General features: G+C 45.4%; 1 protein-coding gene across 1 annotated transcript; it reads left to right on the top strand.

Moving 5' to 3' along the window:
* Positions 1-14,120: 14,120 nt before the first annotated feature.
* On the top strand, positions 14,121-17,445 carry LIAT1 (ligand of ATE1; the record flags this gene model as incomplete). The annotated part of the gene is made up of 2 exons (XM_084237854.1): positions 14,121-14,322; positions 16,952-17,445. 2 exons carry the CDS (start codon positions 14,121-14,123, stop codon positions 17,443-17,445), a joined length of 696 nt encoding a protein of 231 aa, XP_084093980.1.
* Positions 17,446-22,562: the final 5,117 nt, after the last annotated feature.

Below are 22,562 nucleotides of genomic sequence, written 5' to 3'. Positions count from 1 at the left end.
ATTTATAATATTTCTATCTATAAAACTAAAATGAAATTAGAAGAGTTCTGGTTTGATGCTAGACTAAGCAGAAATCAGGTTAGTCTATGCTTTGACCATCAACCTCAAACCCCCGGGCCCCCAAGAGAAATATGCTGGGACAGCAGAAAGTACCTCTAGGATCTAGATTGTCACATTTTGTAGATTTGTACCATTAGCTTCCTGAGGCACCTTTTACTAAAATGGATTGTGAGTGTAGCTTAGGAGCAGTGACACTGGTTTTAAAAGCTGCAGCATGGAAGAGCATTTTGGGGTTGATGGACCCACAGCTCACTATGGAACATGCACAGATGACTATGCATGGTCCAGACACAAGACAAGTTATTCCCAGGGAAACAAGGAGCCTGGTAAACTGGATAAAAGCCACATCAGGTCTGTTTTCCCTAGGAAGGAAGACTATCCACCTCCCCCTATAAATGCCCAGGGGAACATCCTCCAATGAAACATGGGGACACTCCCCATGCCAGCCATGTGGGCTTTCTGATGCCTGGGGTAGTCGCCCCTGAGCAGGCCCTTTATACAGGTTGTGGTGAACACTGTGGTTAATGGAGACCTTTACATAGGCTCCCCATCTAACTTGACTGTTGTAAAACTGAGGGGCGTCCAGGAAACCTTATTGAATTTGCTGTCTCAGCTACCCCTCCTGAGCCTTACACATGCTAATAAAAGCCTTAGGCTAAGTAATGACAGAGTGGGGAAAGGCAGAAAGTTAAGGGACTGGGTTAAGCACAGGAGAAAATTTTAAATGGGTATCAAGAAAGGAGGCAAATAAAGCAAATATCAATAGGTGTGAAACGAAGAGGAAAGCAGAAAATCAGACTTGTCACAGCAGAGTGGAATTTCCTGAGAGTTGTTAAGAAAAGGGATGAATACAACAGACATTGATGTGGTTAAACAGAGGTTTTCACATACTTTTGGACAGACCAAAGGTACTCCCAGCTGATTCTCTGATATTAAAGGTCCCCAAACAAGTCTGCTGTATTTTCCCCAGTTTGGAGAAATTTCAAAAGGCAGAGATTATAAGAAACCTGAGCAGCAAAGCCTCAGGGACAGTGGTTAGTTAGATTCATCAAAATAAAGACTGAAAAAAGGGCCAGGTAGCGCAGTCCCTACTGGGGACCCCAAAACCTTTTTTGCCTTATGCCCATTAGAAAGAGAAGTTTGTACGACTCCTTTACATGGGAGCTCCAGGAATTGGGGTACCAAAATCCACTGGTGAAGCCCCAATTTCGGCTATGATTAGACAGAGAAAACATAGCCATAGAAGGGTTCATAGGACTGTGGGAGCTGGAATATTTAAGTCGACTTATCAATATATATAGATTGATAAGTGTCTCCTTTACCTGAATGTTTTAGGAGAATGGGCATTGTATTTCTGGTTGAAGAACTCTTTTTCAAAGCTATTAATAAAGTCCCAATGGATGCCACAGTTAGGAATGTGAGGGTTGATGGAATGAAGGTGAAGGCTTGTAGGAGAAATGATGCTTGAAGAGATTTTACATGGAGTGACCACGTGTCTTTTACTTGGTTTGTGTTATGGGGACATTGGGTCTGACCGAGGAACTATTAGCATGAGGAAACAGAAGGCATGTAAGTTGCCCTACACGCAATACTATTTGAATATGCTAAGTGGAAGCCAGTAAGATGGCTGAGCCCATGCAGTGGCTGTAGAAATAAATACAAACTACCGCTGGTAGATAAATGCTCTGGGTGTTAGAGTGTAGACTGGGGCTTAGGGCAAAACCTGTGAGTGCCTCCCAGCAACTAGCTGGCTCAGACAATAACTGAAGCTGCCACTATATTTAAAGGACAAAAATAGCCGTGATGTCCAAGAGGATGTTGGAGAAACTTTCCACTGGGGAGGGCACGCCCTGAAGAGTCCAGGGCGAGATGGAAATGGTTCTTTTGTGCAGGATCGTGCCCCAAGGGAATGCAACATGTGGATCTTCCCAAGAAGGGAGCCCCTGACCCCTGAGTACTGACTATGTGAGGTGCTACTGAGTCCTGAGTCCTGAGTCCTGAGGTGCTACTGAGTCCTGAGTACTGACTGTGTGAGGTGCTATAAACAGCTCTTGACTGACCATTAAAGAGTTTCTGGGCTTGTGGAGAGCAGTTCCAAAGTGAATGGACAACATCACAGTGCTGAAGCAGGGATGGTTCCTAAGTAAGAATCTGTGACAGCATTTTTAAACTTCATGTTATGATTCCTTAGAGTAAGGTGGGTGAGTTGGGCCTTCACCCCATCTGGTAAAATCGGGGTTAACAGTGAATGTGGCTACATTATCTGATGGTAAAAAATGCCCCACTTCGCTCAGGCAACATAGCTGAGCTTGGGGCTGTGCCTGTGTAACCTTACCCCATGTGAACGGGGTTGGGCTGAGGGGGAAGCACTTGCCAGACCAGTATTGCTGCCTGCAACTTAGACCAGCCCAGTGACCCAACCAAATGTCCCTTCTGAAAGCAGAAAATTTGGGGCATAAGTGGAGAGAAGGAGGCATAGCAGCTGAATGTGAAGGAATGAATAAGTGGGATATGCAATGAGGGAAATCTACGGTTGCCTGAGCAAGAGGCCACAGCAGGAGATGCTATTGTCTCTGAGCTCAATTACACCAGAAGTCCGAAAGGGTGAAGTTGTGTTTGCTGAGACCATTCCTGCTTCTGGAACCTGACAAGATGGAATGTAAAACTTAGCACCACACCCTGGGATACATTTTCATACTGTCATGTGATGATGGGTGGATAAATTACTTAGGACTACATGGCATTCTGCTAATGTGACACATCTGGACAAAAGTATTGAGAGGCAAGCAGAGTGTCTTCTTTTATCCTCCATTCACTCAATCATTGATTTATATCAGCATGTACTTTTGTTGGTGTTATTTGGAGTTATAAAGCAGTATGACTTCATTTTTTTTATTGCTCAAATTGCTCCCGCTTTGGCTATTAGGAACACTTTCACTTAGTTCTGGTGCCCCTTTGACATCTCCCTATTGTCTTGGCTTAAATAAATTGAGGCAAGCACAAGGGAGTTTATTAAGGAATCAAGATTAAGGCCTTGAGCCCAGAACCGCCTCCAGATAGCTCTGGGAGAGCTGTCCAAATTCCGAGCTTCTCAGTAAGGATTACATACAGTTTGCAAGGACCATTTCAAGGATTTCTGCAAAGAAAATCTGGATAGGGGTCCAGTTAATGTATCTCTCTGATGTGGTCTATGCATCAAGAAAAACAAAGAAGGTTGTTAAAATTAGAGCCTATCTTCTGGGAACTAGAGGTTTTGTCACAAATCTCTCACAAATCTCAGAGTTGACCTTCTTTGAAGTCGCTAATCTGTCTGGAGGTCACAACTTCCAAATGCTGGTTTGTTTTTTATCCTCCACAGAGAGAATGGGTTTCTTCCCTCTAGCATAGCCTCTTCACAGGATCTGACTAGCTGTGTCCTTACTCTTGACTGGTGCCCCTTAACTGGGACCAGCAATAGGGGTCCCCACCTAATGGCTAGCTTTGATTTTTGTTGTTTGGGTGAGAGGTACCTGTTTTCTTTAAGGTATTACAAGATCCTTGAGGCTCATCTCCATATTTCCTGTACCAGTCTTAGATTTAGCATTTTTCAAGGAGCCCTGCCTTCTATTATTGGGGAACAGTATTAGAAACCGTTCACGATCTGGTGGCCAGGTGTGCTCTTTATTACTAGACGCATACTTTTTGTAGTTAATAAACTCAAGAGGCCAAGGGACATTAGCCCTCCCCGTCCCATCCAATGCTCATGTCTGCTTATTCCCTGAGGACTTGGGGGTCTGGCTTCAAAGGGAAACTGGACATCAGGCCCTGGAGCAGAAGTGGGTCATGAGGAGGCAGTCTCAGTGCCTCAGTGCACTGAGGAAATATCCAAGTGACCTGCAGGCCAATGTGAAGGTTTCGGGGGTCTTGGTGCCTCCAAGTTGGCGAGGTAGTAAGTATCCAACCAGGGAATCATGCAAGGCTGCACCCTATAGATAGGGGGGGCCATGAAAAACTAGGTAACAATAGGAGTTAGGGCCCAATAGACATGATGATGCCTGAGTTTCTTGGGAAAGAGATCATGACTATGGGTTCTTGGCTGAAGAAGACTTTGGTTGTGCTGTGTCTGTGGGAGTGTTTACACTTCAAACTAATTTTTCAAAAAATGACCTGGGGCCACTTGTGTCAAAAACTCCTGAGCGTTCATGAAATATACAAATTCACAGGCCCTATTATTGAATTTGCAGATGAAGCCTGGAATATGTATTTTAATATATTCTCCCAAGGATTCTGGATGCACCCCATGGTTGACCTTTCCAGAAAAGATTGTAAGTCCATAGCCAGGATACCATCTAAGAGAGCATCTGTGACTCTTCTCTTTCTACAGATGCCACCATTGTCTGTGTTGCCTTGGTTCTGTTTTAGCCATGTATGGAAAAGTGGAGCAAACATTTTGCTCATTTTGAGTCTCTAACTCCTCAGCAAGAATGGCTTCTCTGATTCATACTATTTGCTCCTGTCAATAGGCTCATGGGCTCCATTTTTTTAGGGCACTATTTTTAAAATTTACTGTTGAAAATCTTTTCTTGGTGCTTTTAAGACGTGCATGTATCTCCTAGAATCTGGGAGTGTCTTTCTCAAGACCTGGGAGCCATTCCTTTGAAATGTACTTATCAGGAGGGACAGGGCCTCTGTGTCCTAGTCTCTGTGGAGAGTAGGAGCCTAAGTTAGCAGACACAGAGGGCCTAACCACACTGACATCGACACCTGATTTTGTGATTTTTCACTTTTTGGATTCTGCTTCAGTCCCTACTCGCTTCCCTGACTTACTCCCCTCATACCTATACACAGAGCAGAATTGCCCTCAGTTCTATTCCAGAGTTCTATGCAGCAGTCCCCTCTCCCTATTCATAGTTAATACATTCCAAGACCTCCAGCCATGGAAAATACCCTATATTTCTATATATAGATTATATTTCCCCCCCATACATACATATTTATGATAAACTTTAATTTGTAAACTAGGCACAGTAAAAGATTAACAACAATAACTAATACAATTAAAACAGTATATTGTAAAAGTTATGTGAATGTGGTCTCTCTCTTTCTCAAAATATCTTATTATATGTAACACTATTTGACTACAGTTGGCCATGGACAAGGGGGTGGTTTTGACTACCCCTAATAAGAATAAAAGAGTTCCTTTTTCTTGCTGCAGTAGAACTGAATAAAATCTGCCTTTACCTCCAGTGACTAGTGTCCAGCTTTATTTCTCTTTAACACTTTCTAGGAATGTTCCTGGTGAGACAGAGCCTTGAGGTTCTCTCACTACCTCAGAACCATTAGGCCTCTGGGACCCGCAGTTAAATAGCAGCCCACAAAGACAGGCAGGAGGGCAATTGTTTGGCTGTCAGCCAACAAGGCCTGGATCTATTCCCCCCCAGGATTTCCCCTTGCTTATTTATGCAGGAAGGCTCTCAAGAGGCAGGAGGTTTCCTATGGAAAGGGCAGCATAAATCAACTAATACAGGAAGAAACTTAGATCTTTGAGCTCTGGAAACAGGCTAGGAGCCAAGGTATAGGCACAGCCATTAACATGCTAAAGGAAACTAAAGTCCAAAGAGGGGACCCAACTTCCCCACCAGCACAGCACTGGATTACAGATGGCATTGTTATAGGACAGGGAGAGGGGCAGCCCAAACCCCGCAAACCTGCCTATTCTAAATGGGTTCTGCCATCCGCCGCATCAACACAAAACACATGGGACTTTAATGGGAAGGAACTTTAATAAAACTAGGAAACAATACAGGTAAGGCAAAGAGTCTAGTTTCTAAATGAAGCACCCAAAGTTACCCGTCCCCTCGTGGGTAAAACTCCATCCATATGGGATCGGCCCAGAACAAGGCCCCAAAGCCTGCTACAAGTCTAAAGCATCTTCCAGTGGGGACCCCCAGAAAAGGGTCACAAACAACCAGACAAGCCCGGAAGGAAAAGAGCAAAATCAACATCAAGATAAAAGCTGCCATGGTCACCTCCCCACGGGTCTCACCCACATCTGTGTCACCCTGTCCACGACCAAAAGACAAGCGCAGTTTCTTCATGTGTCTCTAGGCTCCATGTGCCTCCTCCAGGTCTCCGGGCTCCATCCTGCTTCCTTCCTCAGTCTCTTCTGCAGCTTCTCCTCTTCCTGCTCAGCTCCACCCTTCCTTGGGTGGGGCAGGGAACCTGGAACTTCCCCCTTTCCTGGGGACCACCCTGTTACAATCCCCCCTTTTAATTTTTATTCCACCATATCTATGGTGGCACAGATCTCAGGGTGTAATCTTAGGAGACAGTCTTTTTTTCAGGGTTACAATGTGTGTAAGAGAAGCAACAATTAGTCAGCAGCATTGTCCATGAATGTCCAGTATGAGTTTCATTACTTAAAAATAGTCCATTATCCAAGCCAAAATTAAAAAAATTTGGAGCATTGGCTAAAACAAGATAGCAAATATATCAAAATCACAGGGAAAAAATGTTAAAATGGTTCAACTTATGCAAAAACGAATTCTCTCAACCTTGATCCCAAACTTTTTTACAGCATAGCAAAAGTTTGCAAATTAAATTTACTTTTAAACCATTTTTCCTATTTTTGCATAAAATCACAGGGCAGAAATAACTAACAGCAATTTTTAGCTGGCTTTGTTGAAATATTCCATACAGGATCATAGCGAACCGATGCCATCCAGTCGATGTATGCTTCAGGTACAAAGTTGGTCTCATCAGACTCCACCTGGGCTTTCCTCTTCTTGAGGGTACTAGGGCATTTTCGTTGGCCGGGTTGTCCAGTCCTGCCAATGGAGGCAAGCTTCCTCACCTTCTTTGGAGGTCTCTGGAACCCTACAAACAAGGTAAACAGGTTCTCCTCTTCTTGGTTCAGCTCTTTTTCAACTTTCCGGAAGAATTCCACACAAAGCCACACAATCAAACTCACGTCCAATTTTTGTTAAAACAGACAAAATCCCTATGGAAGTTATGCAAAAACAGACTCTGAAATAAGTAGCAAAAATTACTGCCACTATTTGTATGTTGTGTTGGTATCAAGGGGAGAGAAAATGTGACAAGACTGTCTCCTAAGATTACACCCTGAGATCTGTGCCACCATAGATATGGTGGAATAAAAATTAAGAGGGGGGATTGTAACAGGGTGGTCCCCAGGAAAGAGGGAGGTTCCCTGCCCCTCCCAAGGGAGGGTGGAGCTGAGCAGGAAGAGGAGAAGCTGCAGAAGAGACTGAGGAAGGAAGCTGGATGGAGCCAGAAGGAGACCTGGAGGAGGCACATGGAGCCTAGAGACACGTGAAGAAACTGCGCTTGTCTTTTGGTCGTAGACTGGGTGACACAGATGTGGGTGAGACCCGTGGGGAGGTGACCATGGCAGCTTTTATCTTGATGTTGATTTTGCTCTTTTCCTTCCGGGCTTGTCCGGTTGTTTGTGACCCTTTTCTGGGGGTCCCCACTGGAAGATGCTTTAGACTTGTGGCAGGCTTTGGGGCCTTGTTCTGGGCCGATCCCATTTGGATGGAGTTTTACCCACGAGGGGATGGGTAACTTTGGGTGCTTCATTTAGAAACTAGACTCTTTGCCTTACCTGTATTGTTTCCTAGTTTTATTAAAGTTCCTTCCCATTAAAAAAAATAATAATAAATAAAATAAAATAACTATTAAACGCATGTGGTAAAAGTCAAGTATCACAAGTGATGAAAACTAAGGTCTTTTCATCCAAAGAGACAACCAATTTACCCTTTTCTTATATATTCTTTCAGCAGGATGCCAGGCATATACATATATAGATCTTCTTTGACTTATGATGGGGCTATATTCTACTTATTCCATCATAAGTTGAAAATATTCTAAGACAAAAATGCATTTAATACACCTAACCTACCGAACATCATAGCTTAGCTTAGCCTACTTTAAACTTGTTCAGAACACTTTTGTTAGCCTATAGTTGGGCAAAATCACCTAACATGAGGGAGGGTAGTGGGTGTAATAAGCCGCTCACCCTGCTCTGCACTTCGCTGCTCCTCTGTGAACACCTCTTGGCCCTTTGTCCTGAATCTGCCTAAACCAAGCTGCCTCATTCTGTTTTAGAAATTCCTAGTGGGGCCACAATATGAATATAGCGCGATTTATTTAACTGGTTGGTTAAAGAAAAAGGTTTTCTTTTTTAGTCTTGTTTGTTTGTTTAAGATATTATGAGGTAGAAGTGAAAATCAGGAATTGTTTAGAATGGGGTTACAAAAAGAGCAAAAATAAAGAGCAGGCCTGTTCTTACAGTTGGAAAGCTCAGGGCAAGCATACAGAGACACATACCATACGTCTAAATATTACAAGTCATAAATTAAATCAACAGACTGGTAAGTCAAATAAATGTTGTCTTCCTACCTTGACAAACAGACCTTCATGACAATCTGGAGGGCTGAATTTCAATTTGGAATTTCAGGCTCCTTGGGCTGGTTGTGTACCCAGCCCATGGCCCATCTTCATCTCTTCCCACTCCCAGCTCCATCCTGCACTGAGAAGGCTCTTGAATACACAGATCTGGATGCTTCCACCTGCCTGTTGAGTTTCCATCTGTGAAAAGTTGGCATCTGTAAAGCCATTTAAAAAATGGACTTGGAGAGCCATTACAGCAAAATCACATTACCGGCTCCTTGTACTGGGCCAAAAACCTTTGAAGTAGGCCAAAAAGCATTGTTCTAAGAAACCTTTGGCACACCCTGGTGACAAGGGGTTAAGCACAGCACTGTGAAGCTATCTGAAGCCTCTGCAGCATGAGTTCGATCCCCTCCCTGCCAGGTAGCTGACCCATATGGTACAACAGACCTCTCCTGTCTCGCCCGCTGCTCCCCTCAGCAGTGTATTTCAGTCAATCCACTTGTTCTGTTCCCCACTCTGTCTCTGGTGAATTCTGTCACCTCCTGCACCTCTGGCCTGTACCCCAATTCTTGTATGCATAAATAAATAAATCTTTGGGCCTCCCCGGTGGCGCAGCAGTTGAGCGCTGGGTTACAAAGCTGCCTGCAGCACGGGTTCGATCCCTGGCCGCCGGGCAAGTGTCCCACATGGCACGCAGACCTCTCCTGCCACCCGCTGCTCCCCTCAGCAGTGTATCCTCAGTCTGCCTGCTCTGCTCTCCCTTCTGGCTCTGGTGAGTTCTCTCACCCTCCCGCGCTTCTGACTGTACCCAGTGCTTGTATAAATAAATAAATAAATCTTAAAAAAAAAAACCTCCAATAGAATGGAGTCCAATAGAATGGACTAGAGAAATAGGCCAAATAGGCCCTATTGATAAGCAGGCTGCGGCCATTTAAGCACCAATTCCAAGGTGCTCAGATTGTGGATGAGAATTTGGGGAGTGGGTAGTTGCTCAGTGGGCAGACTCCTGTATTTCATGGACTTCCTGTCCCATAGGACAGCTGAGGCACAGTCAGTGCAGGGGCTCAGAAACAGCACCCCAGCCTGCTGGAGGGACCAGACGGAGCAGGTAGCAGAAAGAGACAGAGCTGCAAGCTCTATGCAGAGCATGCCCATGTTAGCGCTGGTCAAAGGGTCTTTTTTCCTTTTTTTTTTACATTTTATTTTATTGATTTATTAAGTTATATCTATTTTCTTATATTGTTGTTCATTTTCAGACAGTGTTTGATTTCCCCCCTCAGGCGTAGTCCCTGTAATTCTCCCACCACCACAGCACCCCTGATCAGTCACCCTAGTCCCTTGTGCTCTTCCCTCCCCTGCTTTGACCTCCCTCGCTCCCCCTTCCCTGCCGGATGCCTCTGTGGTCCACTCGCTGAGTTTTGTCTTTTAAAAGGACAGGTTTTTGAGGAAAAGGAGAAGGGAGGGCAGAGAGCTGCTGCTTTTGAAAAGAAAATGTTTGTGAAAATTGTGAAAAGAAATGGCTGCAGAGACACAGGCAGACAGCCTTGAGACAGAGCTGCCTCAAAAGGGAAACTTTGATCCATATAGAGATGAAACTTCAACTTTTACCTGCTTATAACCATAATAGCCATGAGACTACAAGGAGAACATGTAAACAAGGATGCTAAGAAGGAAACAAATAACGAAAATATCATCTCTTCTTTTTGTCATTGAAAAAAATTATAAAGTTCACTGTCTCCCCTCCAAGGCTTGTAGAACTGGGAATGTGGATTCCAGGCCCCACGTGGTGGCTAAGTAGCATTGAGAGGCTGAGTAAGTCACTTTGCATCATTCTGTCTGTTTCCTCAAAGATCAAACAGGGTTATACAATATTTGCCCAGTCTCTCCCTATTTGCAAGAGACTTTTGTTATTATTCAAAAAAAGTATTACTTTGCCACAGGTGAACTTTCCCTTTTAAAGCTGACTTGATTATGCTAAGCAAAGTAAGTTAGAAGGAAAAAGAGAAATACCAGATGGTTTCACTTACATGTGGGGTAAAGAGAAACAAAAGAAATGTATCAAGAAAAAAAAAAAAGACAAAACTTGCAGGCTGACCCCAGATCTGAGGCATCCAGCAGGGGAGCGGGAGGGAAAGGGATCAAAACACCCGAGGGAAGAGCTCAAGGGATTATGGATCCTGGGTGCTGCGGTGGTGGTGTTGGGGGGAAAAGGATGTCCTAAAGCTAATTCCATACAGGCTTTGTGGACTCCACCCCCACCCCAGACCAAAGCCATCAAGACACTGGGAACTCCAAATCCCATCCCCACCAAAGGGAAGGTGGCTGGGACCTGAGGGTGGGGTTAAGCAGCCAAGTTGGTATAAAGCCAGACACCTGGGCTTTGGGGGTTCCCCCATTTTGGCTCCCTGCCAGCTCGCCTGCTGGCCAGCTCGGAGAATGACTTTGGGTTTCCAGGTCGGTGGATCGGGTAGGACGCATTAAAGACTTTATTTCCCTATTTTCTCCCTGAGTTGTACATTTTCCTTATTTCCTTTTCCCTTGTAAAAAAAACCTTTTATAACCTTTTGTGTGTGCCTGCAGTGGAGTATTAATAAGTCCCTTGTAAGCGCGCGGGTGAGGACCCACAGCCAGGCAACCCGCTCAATATCAGGGCTGCCCTATAACAGCAGGCGGACTACAGGGACTACAGTGGAGGAGAGAAATTAAATAGTATCCAAAAAATTAACTAAGCTGTAAGAAAATAAATACACACACACACACACACACACACACTACATAAAGTAAAGCTGGTTTGGCTGGCTCAACATAACCTTCACTAAAATGGTCAATTGCCTCCTGCCAGACAAGCATCCAGGCAAGGAGGACTGAGAGGCAAGACAGACCAACCTTTAAGGGAGGGCAGCGAGCCTTTCCAAGTACCTGTCTGTGGGAACCAGGATGAGGTGTGTAGAGCACCTGAAAAGCAATTCCCAGACATCACTAGCAGGTGGTCATTTGCATAAAAGACCTTTATCATTTATGTTTCTCTTAGCTGCTAGGGACAAAAGGAGGCAGGCAAGGGGCAGATTCCAAGCACTCACTCATTTTATTTATTTTCTTATATCTTTCTATGCTGTGCTGTGCTGGCCACAGAGAACTTGGCAGTGGATGAGAGAACTATGTATATGTATTTAGAACCACAGATGGGGGCCTCCCCGGTGGCGCAGCGGTTGAGCGCTGGGTTGTGAAGCTGCCCGCAGCCTCTGCATCGCTGGTTCGATCCCCGGCTGCTCCCCGGCCACTGGAGGAGGGTCCCACATGGCGCGCAGACCCCTCCTGCTGCCCGCTGCTCCCCTCAGCAGTGTACTTCGGTCCTTCTGCCTGTTCTGCTCCCCGCTCTGACTCTGGTGAATTCTTTCACCCTCCCGCGCTTCTGACTGTACCCAGTGCTTGCATAAATAAATCTTCAAAAAAAAAAAATAGAACCACAGATGGGTCCTTTACAGAACCTGTGTCCACACAGGTACACGTGGTATGGCACTAATGACCATCATTACTAAGAGTCTAAGAGTGCCAAAACTTACAGACTTGGTTCAGCACCCCTCAAAATCCCTGCTGCCTATTTTGAAACACTAGACTAGCTGATTTGAAAATGTATATGGAAAAGCAAAGCTTCTACTCAAGAAATCTTCAAAGTGAATAAAATTAGAAGACTTACATTACCTGTATGAAGACTTACTATAAACTGCATAATCAGAACAGCATGGTTAGGCGGAGAGACAAATAGAGATCGATAGAATGGAACAGAATTCAGATTTGTACAACATACAATTAATCGAGTTTCTACAAAAGTACTAATTCAAGTCAATCAGGAAAGGAATGTCTTTTCAATGCAAATTGTTGGGACAACAGGAAATCCGTTTGGGAAAAAAAAATGAATCTTGACCCCTATCTGACTTTATTCACAAGATCTATTTGCGATGAATCATGGACCTGACCTTAAAACCCAGAACCATAAAACTTCTTTAAGAAAACAGAAACCATATTTGTGATGTAGGAGTAGGAAAAAATTATTTGGGCAAAATGCAAAAATGAAAAATTGATACAAATGGATTCATCAGAATTTAAAATTTCTACCTACTTAGAGACACCATTAAGACAATGAATATACAAGCTACAGACCTGGGAAAAATATCTTTGTAGTCACACATCTAACAAAGGATGTATGCAAGCATGTAAAGAACTTTTACAAATCAGTAACAAAAATATAATTTAATCCAATTGCAAAACGGGCAAAAGACTTCAATAGACACTTTACAAAGTAAGATACACAAAAGTCCAATCAGCAGTTTAAAAAGCATTCAGCATAATTAGTCATCAGGGAAATGACTCTCCAAATCACAGGGAAATAAAACTTGATAAGTACCAGAGTGGCTAAAATCAAAGCTATCTGTTTCTGCATAACTTATCATCTCCCAAACATTAGTAACATTAAGTTAATACCTTAAGCAAATACAATCATTTCATTATCTCTCACAGTTTCTTTGGGCCTGGAATTCAGGAAGGAGTTGGCTGGGTGGGGCTGGCTTGGGGGTCTCTCCTGCAGCTGCCACCACTATGGCTAGCTGTGGAAAAGTGGGGACTGCAGCAGCTGGGGAAGCTCTCACTTCACATAGTCTTAAGGTCTCTCCCTGTAGTCTGGTTTAGACTTCCTCACAGTATTGTGGCTCAGGGTACTCAGCCCTCTTCCCAGAAGGCTGAAGTCCTCAGGAACAAGTTTCCCCCTAAAAGGTGACTGCTGCACTACATTTTATGACCTACCCCAAGGAGTCACTGTGTCATTTTCCTCACATACTATTGCTACAAGTGAGTCAACAAACCACCTAGATAGAGCCAAGGGAAGTGGAATTAGACTTTATCTCTCCCTGTGTGTGTGGCAAGATTCTAGAAGAGCACTTGGGATCAGAGAGATTGTAACCAATTTTGGTAAACACAGTCTGTAGTGGATAAGCCTAGAAACACTGCTGACAGATCATACCAGGCCTTGTAAGCCACACTAAATTCAATATTGATATGGATTGTGATGGGAAACTACCAGAGAGTGTGTCATAAAGAGTTCATTCTTGCAGCTGTGTGGATAAAGAATGTGTGGGGTTGGAAGCAGAGTTCAAGGGCCAGACAAGGCAGTCAGTCCTAACCTAGTTGAGGACCCCAGGGAGGCAGTGGGGTCAAGGAAAGTCGCCAGGTTGCTGGCTGGCCCGGCTGTTTTGTTTACTGGGATGGAGAAAGATGGAAAGGTTTGTCTGGGATTGTGGAGCTTGAAAGGCCACAGTAGACGTGTAAGACTGGAACTAGGACGATGAAAATGTTGGTAAGAATAAACAACATTTTAAAAGGCAGAGGAGTAGGTGAGATACGTGTCAGCCCGAGCATTTAGAATCCCTCCCCACTGTCCCTCCTTGCACCACAGAGCCTACCAACTTCTCAGTCTGAAACATGCGAGCACACACCTGCATGCAAGGGACAAACTTGAGCGGTCAGGAAGGTTCCTGACCGCGCATGCGCAGAGTGGTCGCCATGGAGACGCGTGACTCCGGCCAGGCTCCGCGCTGGCTTGGCAGCCGCAGTTCCTGATCCCCGACATCTGGCTGTCCCGGGCGCAGGTCGCAGCCCCGCGGGCCGGGCGGATGGACGGCCGCAGCGGGGCCCGGGCGTTAGGGTACAGTGAAGCCGGAGAGGATGAGGACGAGAGCGAGGAGCCAGAGGGCAGCGCTGCGGCCTTGAAGGGGTCCAGACTGCCGCCTATAGCGGGCAGCACCTCCCAGCTGACCCAACGGAAGGTGAAGAAGAAAAAGAAGAAGAAGAGCAAGGGGTCGGGCAAGGGGGACGGTAAGAGGAACAACTAGTGCGGCAGCTTCCACACCTGAGATTCTTCTCTGAGGACACGCGCTCCTCACAGACACCCCTTTACCCGAGATGCCTTGTAGGGGCAGGAATGGACACAGTGCAGGTTTTCTGATCCAGCAGACCGGGTGGGAGGAGAGAGTCCTGGAGCCCTCAGGGGCTTTTGCAGGCTTTTATTGGGGTTTACCAGGTACACAGCAGGCAGGGGTACTGGGGGGCGGGGAGGCGGGCAGGCCTCCTAGCCCTGGGCAAGTCTTCACTCTGGGCTCTCCAGCGTTCTCTGGTGGTCTCTGCTGCTCTGCTCTCTCGGCTTCTCTGCTCTCCGGCTTCTTCTGGCATCCCCGTGACACTGCCCTTAAAAGCCCAGTCTTAGCCCAGGTGAATCCCATCTACATATGCCCAAACCCTACTCCAGATGCCCAGCATCAGGCATGCATTGGGGACCACAGGGTTCCGTCGTCTATCCTAATGGAGGGAGGGCAGAAAAATCTAATACTTTTACCTTACCCTACACCCCTTCAGACAGAAATCTGCCAGTCCCAAACAGAGCCTTCCCCTCCCCACACATGCCATGCACCGCAGCGCTAACCTGCAGACCACAATACCTAGAGACCCCTCCCCAGTCAGCAGAGACTTTTTATTACCACAGAGGCCACCAACTTTGCACTATCCTAACCTTACACACAGTCCCAAATCTTACAGGGATAACTCAACATCCATGTAGACCCCAACAGCAACTCAACTTTACACAGCTTTACACAGACACACTCTCAATTTCCTGACCCCTCAGCTGAAAGTGGTAATCCTAAACATCTATACCTTCCCCACAGAAGTCCCAAGCCCTCCTACGAGGATCTCATCCTCATGCAGAGACTTGGCCCACCCAAAAGGTACTAAGACCCAAGTGACGGATACAAACATGAACACAATCTCCTCCCTTCTGCCAAGAGGCCCTCCTTACATCATCCTCATTATATTCCAGACATCTGCTTCTGGGTGTTCTGTGGACACTCAATAAATGCATATAAATTGTCCTTCCTTACAGTCATCCTTCCTCACTCCACCAGCCAAGCTCAGTCTTAACTGCACACGCGCCAGCCATCACCCCGGTCACTGCTACATACATCCTCAGCAACAGCCCCGTATAACCATAACACCACCAAGCAAAACTAAAACACAAACACCCTATCAGGCACTCACATTTATAGTCCATACACACACACACACACACTCTGCTACACACCCACATGTGTAGGCCCCCTCCCAAATAGTTCTTGTGTACACACAACCATTATGCCACAGGTTCTCACTAAGGCTCTCCTGAGGACATTTCACATACACACAGCAACCCCTGCCACCCACCCACAGAGCCCCTACATCTCACCAACTTCCTTTCTTAGGAGCCCCAATTTCTCAACAAAGGCACTGAGTACGCATTTTATGGAGAAAGTGCAACCGTGACATACAATACACCTGTCTGCGTGCTGAAGTCTCCACTGTCACTGTGTGCTTGTCTGTCAGGGAGGTGGCTCTTACTGACCCTGGCACAGCAGCCCTTCCTCTAGGGTGACTATCCTGGGGTCAGTCTCCTGGGCCCTGGGCCCCCATGTGCAGAACTGGCACCCCTAATACCCTAATAAGCTGAGGCAGAGGGGCAGGAGCCTTCCCATGTCAACCTTGCAGTTTGCGGGAGGAGCAATAGGAAGATTATGATAACTTCTTCAGGTGGAATCATCATTTTAAAAGGGCAAAAAGATAATCCTAGCATTTAGGTCAAAAAGCCTGTGTGTGTCTGCAAAACAACATGGGGAGCTTTATCGTCTTTTTGGCTTAGCTTCTGACTCTAGAAACGGCAGTGGCATGTACCTCATACTGTCAGCAGGGGACACCAAAGTTTTCAGGGAGGAGGAGGTATGAGAAAACTTCGAAAGGGGATTTTGTTTTCTTTTCTCTTTTGGAGAGGGGAATAGTCCCAAGAAATAGAAGGATGAGCTGATGAAAGAACCACAATTTGTATTATTTTATGAACATGTTATGTAATTCAGAAATGCTATTAATAAAAGCAAAAATCAGTACAAGCCACACGGCAGAAATATTTCCTGGCTTGGCATGATACAGCTCCCTGCAGTCAGATGTAGGAAGCCTTCCTTGTTATTCTCCATTCTTCCATCATAAAGCGTCTAGACTAGCGCTAGAGTCATAGACGCATAGCACTGGAAAGGACCATGTGAGATGTGGAGAGGCGAAGTGGGGGATATAGTGGAAAGAACAAAGTACTGCGTGTCAGGCCTGCTTTCAAGTCCTAGCCCTGCCACTGGCCACTTGTGTCGGCAGTTACTGGGACTTTCAGAGTCTCCGTTTCCTCACCTGGAAAATAGGACCAAGAGCTTTCTCCAGGGGCACTGGCTCTTAGTATGTGCTGCATATGTGCTTCCTCTCTTCCTGAAAGCATATAGCCAGCTGGGGGGTATGTGCAAGGCTTGGCGGGAGTAGTCACATGAGTGCTAAAGAAGGAGGGGCCTCTACTCCTGTCCATCTTTGGTGATTTTGGTCCATCCCAAGTAGGCTGAGGGCAGGAATCATCCCCAAACGCTAACAAGGCTCATCTGCTCAGCAGATAAACATCAGAGCCGAGGCCTGAAGAATCAGCAACTGTCTTCATCCCTTCATGACATCTTAAGTGCCAGCAAAGATCATGACCCAGGGTCAGAGTACAGCCAGGAAAAGGGTGAAAACAAGCTCATCCCTTCTTACTCCTCCCCTGGAAGTCTCACCGACTTGGCCGAAATAGAAGAGAAGCTTTCAAACCAGATCAATGAAAGTCTGCGCTGGGATGGCATCCTGGCTGACCCGGAAGCAGAAAAAGAGAGGATTCGCATATATAAACTGAACCGAAGGAAGCGGTACCAGGTTTTCGCCCTCAAGGGCTTCCATTCTGACCCCTGTGCCAAGGAGACCCCGGAGAACTTACTCTTCCTCTCAGATAAAGACGGCATTATTAACAGCAGGCAGCCCTCATTAAAAGCTGACCACCCTAGTCAATACTTCACCGGAAACCTGACGGCCAAGCCCCTACACTCTGACTTAGCCACCACTCTGCCAGAGTAAAAATCTGCCCACGACACTGACAAGCTCATAATTCATCCTTATTCCAAGTTTATGTGTTTAAAAATAATAATAAAAGGAAATCAGGTCTACTTTTGAAGGAAGCAGATGTCTGGTGTGTGGATGAGGTCAACCTCTCCTTTCACCAAGATGCACTTCATTGCCCAGGAAAGCTACAATTTACGAACATAAGCAACGTATTGAACAAAGTTCTTTCCAGAATTTCCTTTTTCTTAAAGAAGCTGGCATGTCTTATTTAATTTCTCATCACAGATGTCTACAATCTGGCACCCCAAAAGAGAAAGTATAGATTATATCAATTCTAAATCTTTACTTTCAGGGGTAAAACGCCTCACACAGCATGTCTCTATAGGTCCAAGGAAAATACCTCAAATATCCTGGAGGCTTTTTTAAAATATATTCCCTGCCCATATGTGGCCTTTAAACTACATGGATTTCAAAACTTCACCACTGGGAGGTTATTATGAGAAGTCGCAAAAGAAATCTTGCTTCTCTTATAAATATGGTCTTTCCTTATCCCCAAGACAGCATTGTTTTTTAAAGATTTATTTATTTACACAAGAACCGGGGTACAGGCCAGATGCACGGGAGGGTGAGAGGATTCACAGAGATAGAGTGGGGAACAGAACAGGCAGAAGGACCGAAGTACACTGCTGAGGGGAGCAGCAGGTGAGACCAGAGAGGGCTGCACCGCCATGTGGGATTCTTGCTGGCCCGCCAGGATCAAACCCACGCTGCAGAGGCTGCAGACAGCTTCACAGTACGGTGCTCAAACGCCTGCGCCACTGGGGAGGCCCCCAAGACAGCATTTTAAACAGTTCTGGAGCATTAAAAATGTCCAAGTGTACTGCTTGTTCCAAATTAATATTCCTTCCGCAAATATTTATGAGGGAGACATGTTGTCTTACTTCGGGTTCTACCAGTAGCAGACCCTGAGACAAGGATGCACATGCCAGTGAGGCTGTTTCGGAGATGAAAGGAAAAGCAGCCCAGATCAGCACAGAGGATGCAGGGAAGGGAAGAGCCTGTCCAGGCAGCTCTTTAGGCAGCTTCCACACTGGGCTCGGCCCATGGGGAAGTACTGTCACAACTGGGGTGTTTATACTCCCTAAAGGCATTTATTTGGTCCAAGGGAGAGGGTAGTCTCTGGGGTAGCTTCAGTTACCTGTGTGCCTCATAGTGCAGGGCTCGAGAGGGAGAGAGCGGAGATTAAGATGAGGCCCCTGACTTCCAAGGAATTAAAATATTTTGGGGTAGGCAAGACATGCAGTGTACATAGAAGTTGGAAGCCTAAATAAAACATCACAGAATGCTTATTTGAAAGTTAAGGGAAAAGTGGTCACCTTGGTCCCGGGAGGCCCCCAGCTGACAGCACAGCCCTCTTTCCACCATTCCCTAATAGGCCAACTACAGAGTTTTCACAGTTTTGCCAGCATACCCTGGCAAGATGGAGTGAAGGAACTTTTGGAAAAGCCCTCCCCTCCCCTAGAGCAGAGTTTAGCAGCCTGGCCTGGCAGGGCCCCTGAAACAGACCAAAATGGCCAGGCTTGTCCAGGTTAAGGGGCATCCAGGGAATTAATCAAAGAAGAATTGGGCTTTGGACTCAGCTCCATGGACAGGAGGAGATGGGAAACATGCTAATGCTCAGCTAATGCTCTGCCTGAGGTAAAGACGGAAGAGGGTGTCTCAACTGGACTGGCATCTCCAAGGCCCTTTGCATTAACCACAGTGACTGGGTGTGGTGGCGGAAGAATCTGAGGGCACACCAGCCTTAGGATGTCTTGGTGGTTTAGCATTGTCTTCCAAGGGGGTGGGGGTGGCCCAAGATCACTGTCAGTCATGAGATATTCTAGGATAGTGGTTAAAATTTTGAGTTTTGACATCAGAGCTGAATTTATCTTTCCCAAGACTTACTAGCTGTGTGACCTCAGGCAAATTGCTTAACCTCTCTGAGACTATTTACCACATTTGAAAACAGGAACACAAATACCTACCTCTGTGGTGAGAATCAAATGCAGTGATCACAGCACCGGCCTCCCCCCTACCTGAAAGTAGAGCAATCCTAGTGAAACCTTTCCTAAGAGGAAACAACATAAAGCAAAGAGGCAATTACCATTCATATATATGGGGAAAATTTTGAATGTTCCAAGACCCAGAAAACAATCTACCAAAGACAAGAAGTACTAAAAATAAAAGAGAGAGAGAGGAAGAAAGATAACAAAATGGAGCAATTTGAGTCTGTGTAAAGGCAAATCGGAGTCAGGAGTCTGTTGAGGGACAGAGTCCCAGGTATGTCCAGGCAGGTGCTACATATTCAGGCAGGCCCAGGCACATCCACCTCAGAGAAGAAACTGAAACACAGTCCACTGACCTGTAACATTTCCACTCCCAGGACTGAAACAGCCAATCATGCAGACACTTATTGTTCACTTAATTTGCATGTTATTGTACCAATCAGAATTTGACTGACTTCTAATTTGCATAATGGACCTGAATGTGAGCTATCCTGCTTTTCTTTGTTGATAAGCCCTCCCTATCTGTGGACAACTGGAAAATTCCATTCAAGCACTTCTTGGGTCTGTGTCTTCTGGCTGCAGTCCTAAAGCCCCAAATAAACGCCTCCTCTTTGCTCCAACTTGACCAGGTTTCAGACCAGGTTAAAACAAATCATACCAAATAATGATTAAAAACTAAACACTAACATGAGTAAAAGCAGGAATGATATAAATGAAATACACAGCCTGTGTAAGGTAGTTCTAGGGAAGGCGCTCAGGCAACACCACTTGTGCTACTTGGGTGTTCCTCTATAATGATTCACTGGAAAACCAACACTGAACACTGAAACCAACACTTTACACCTTTTGATGTAAAGGTGCAAATCTTTGGACTTTTTTCAGTTAGCAAAAGCAGGTGGTAATATAGGCCTTTCATAAAAGCACAGTGGCTTAATGCACACTATAAGGCAGGGAGATACCAGTACCTCAGACCTTCAGCACAGTGCCTGTACCCAGGAAGCGCTCATCTATGGTAAGAGTTTTGATCAGTGATATCTTAGGTTATGGTGGCTACACAGACACTGCAGAAACTGTCTCAGGCAATGGTGTATAACTTCACAAAGAAATCTGGCTTTAGGAGCCTGGCAGGATGGTGGCAAAATGAAGACTCTGGGTTCACCTCCTCAAGACAGGCATAACAATACTCAAGTAAACCGAAGCCAATCCCTTGATGGAAAAACAGATTATCAGCATGTACAATAGAAGTATCAGATTGACTGAAAGGGGTAGGAAAAACTTGCAGTGAACTTTGTTTAAAATAATGGGGAGGAGCACAAGAGGGAGGAGCAACAGCTTTGCAGAACCCTCCAACAGCTACTGACTCAGGTATAAGACAACATCAGGGTTCCTAAGATTTGGCACTGCACTGGATAAGGGTGGGGGGTGGGCACGAGTAGGCACGCAGGATGGAGGGTGCATTGCTAAAGAGTGACAGAGGTGGGGGCACAGAGTGAGGATTAATGGCTTGAATCTGAGGCTCATCACACAGCCTGCATCAGGTGAGAACACATGGACCTCCTTATAGAAGAGGCTACTACTGAAGTCCAGGCTGAGATACCTGCCACCCCACTACAAAGAAATGCTTCACAACCGGAAGTTCAAATCCCTGAGTCTGCTGGGGTTGGTCCCTTGATGCCTAGTGCCCTGTTCCTCTTATAGATCTACTACCCCTCACCAGTACCAGTCCTTTGGCTATTCCAACAGGTGCAAAAACAACAGTTTACCCCTACTAAAACCCACAAAAAATAAAAAATAAGGAGACAGAAGAATGTTAGAATGGCATATATTAAAAAGACCCCTAAGAATAAATGCTGGAGAGGATGCAGAGAAAAATGAACCCTATTATACTACTGGTGGGAATAGGAACTAGTGAAATCTTTATGCAAAGCAATCTGGATTTACCTTAGAAAATTAAAATGGAAATAGTGTACGACCCAGCAATCCCACTCTTGGGTATACAGCCACGGAATATGAAATCATCTATTTAAAAAACCCATATGTTCCACAATAGTCACAAAAGCACTATTAACAATAGCTTGGACATGGAAGCAGCCTAAATCTCTTTCAATGGACAAACGGTATATACACATGATGGAGTATTCTATACCCACAAGAAAGGATCAAGTGAGGTCATTTTCAACAAAATTGGAAGAATTGGAGAGAATTATGTGCAGCAAAGTAAGTCAGAATGATAGGAACAAATATTGGATATTCACATTGCAGAAATTCAACAGCATAAAATATTTTCAAAAACTAATAGACATCAACAAACAGAGCTCCTGAGAGCTCTGAGGTTGAAAGAGAGGGGGGAGAAACAGAAGCAAGGGGTCACAAGGAATGCTGATAGGAAAACATAATGGAAGTATCTGAATACTGAGGGGGAAAATAGAAAGAAACCAGTCTTCAGTGGCTGGTCCATAGACGTCATTCATAGATGTAATTCAAACCAACCACAAAACAAATCCCAGAGGTCTGGAACAAGAGAGAATATAGGAGGAATGAAGCAAGTGTCTCAAAGACCAATATTCTGGGGAGGGAATTTTGGGTCAAATAGCAAAATGCCTACTTGTGGCCTGGAACCAATGGATGTCTTTGTTTTAGATTATAAATAGAGGAAGCAAGTAGGAATTAATGACCCCACAGCACAGAATTGGCTCCAACTCAAGCCAAGTTGGCTATATCTGTTTGGATCCCTCCAATGGCAAGGAACTGGAAACTGGCTTATCGACAAAAGGGAGTAATGGACTCATAAACCTAACGGTCCAGGGTTGACTGTGACTTCAGACATGGCTGGATCTAGGACACCATCCAAATTTGTCTCCATATCTTGCTTCTGCCTCCCCTTTTACTGGTTTCATGTTCAGGCAGTTTCCCATAACAGGACGACAAAATTGACCACTGAAATCCTTCTAGCTCTCTATAAGAAAGAGAGTGACTCCTATGTCCTTATACATGTTCATATCAATCCCAGCGAAGGTCTCCAGCCTGGCCCAGGTCAGAGGCTCATCACTGGGCTAATCCCAGCTTCCAAGGAAATGGAGTCAT

This window comes from Talpa europaea (assembly GCF_964194135.1).
Source record: "Talpa europaea genome assembly, chromosome: 7".
NCBI lineage: Eukaryota > Metazoa > Chordata > Mammalia > Eulipotyphla > Talpidae > Talpa > Talpa europaea.
This window is presented reverse-complemented; position numbering and strand designations above follow the sequence as displayed.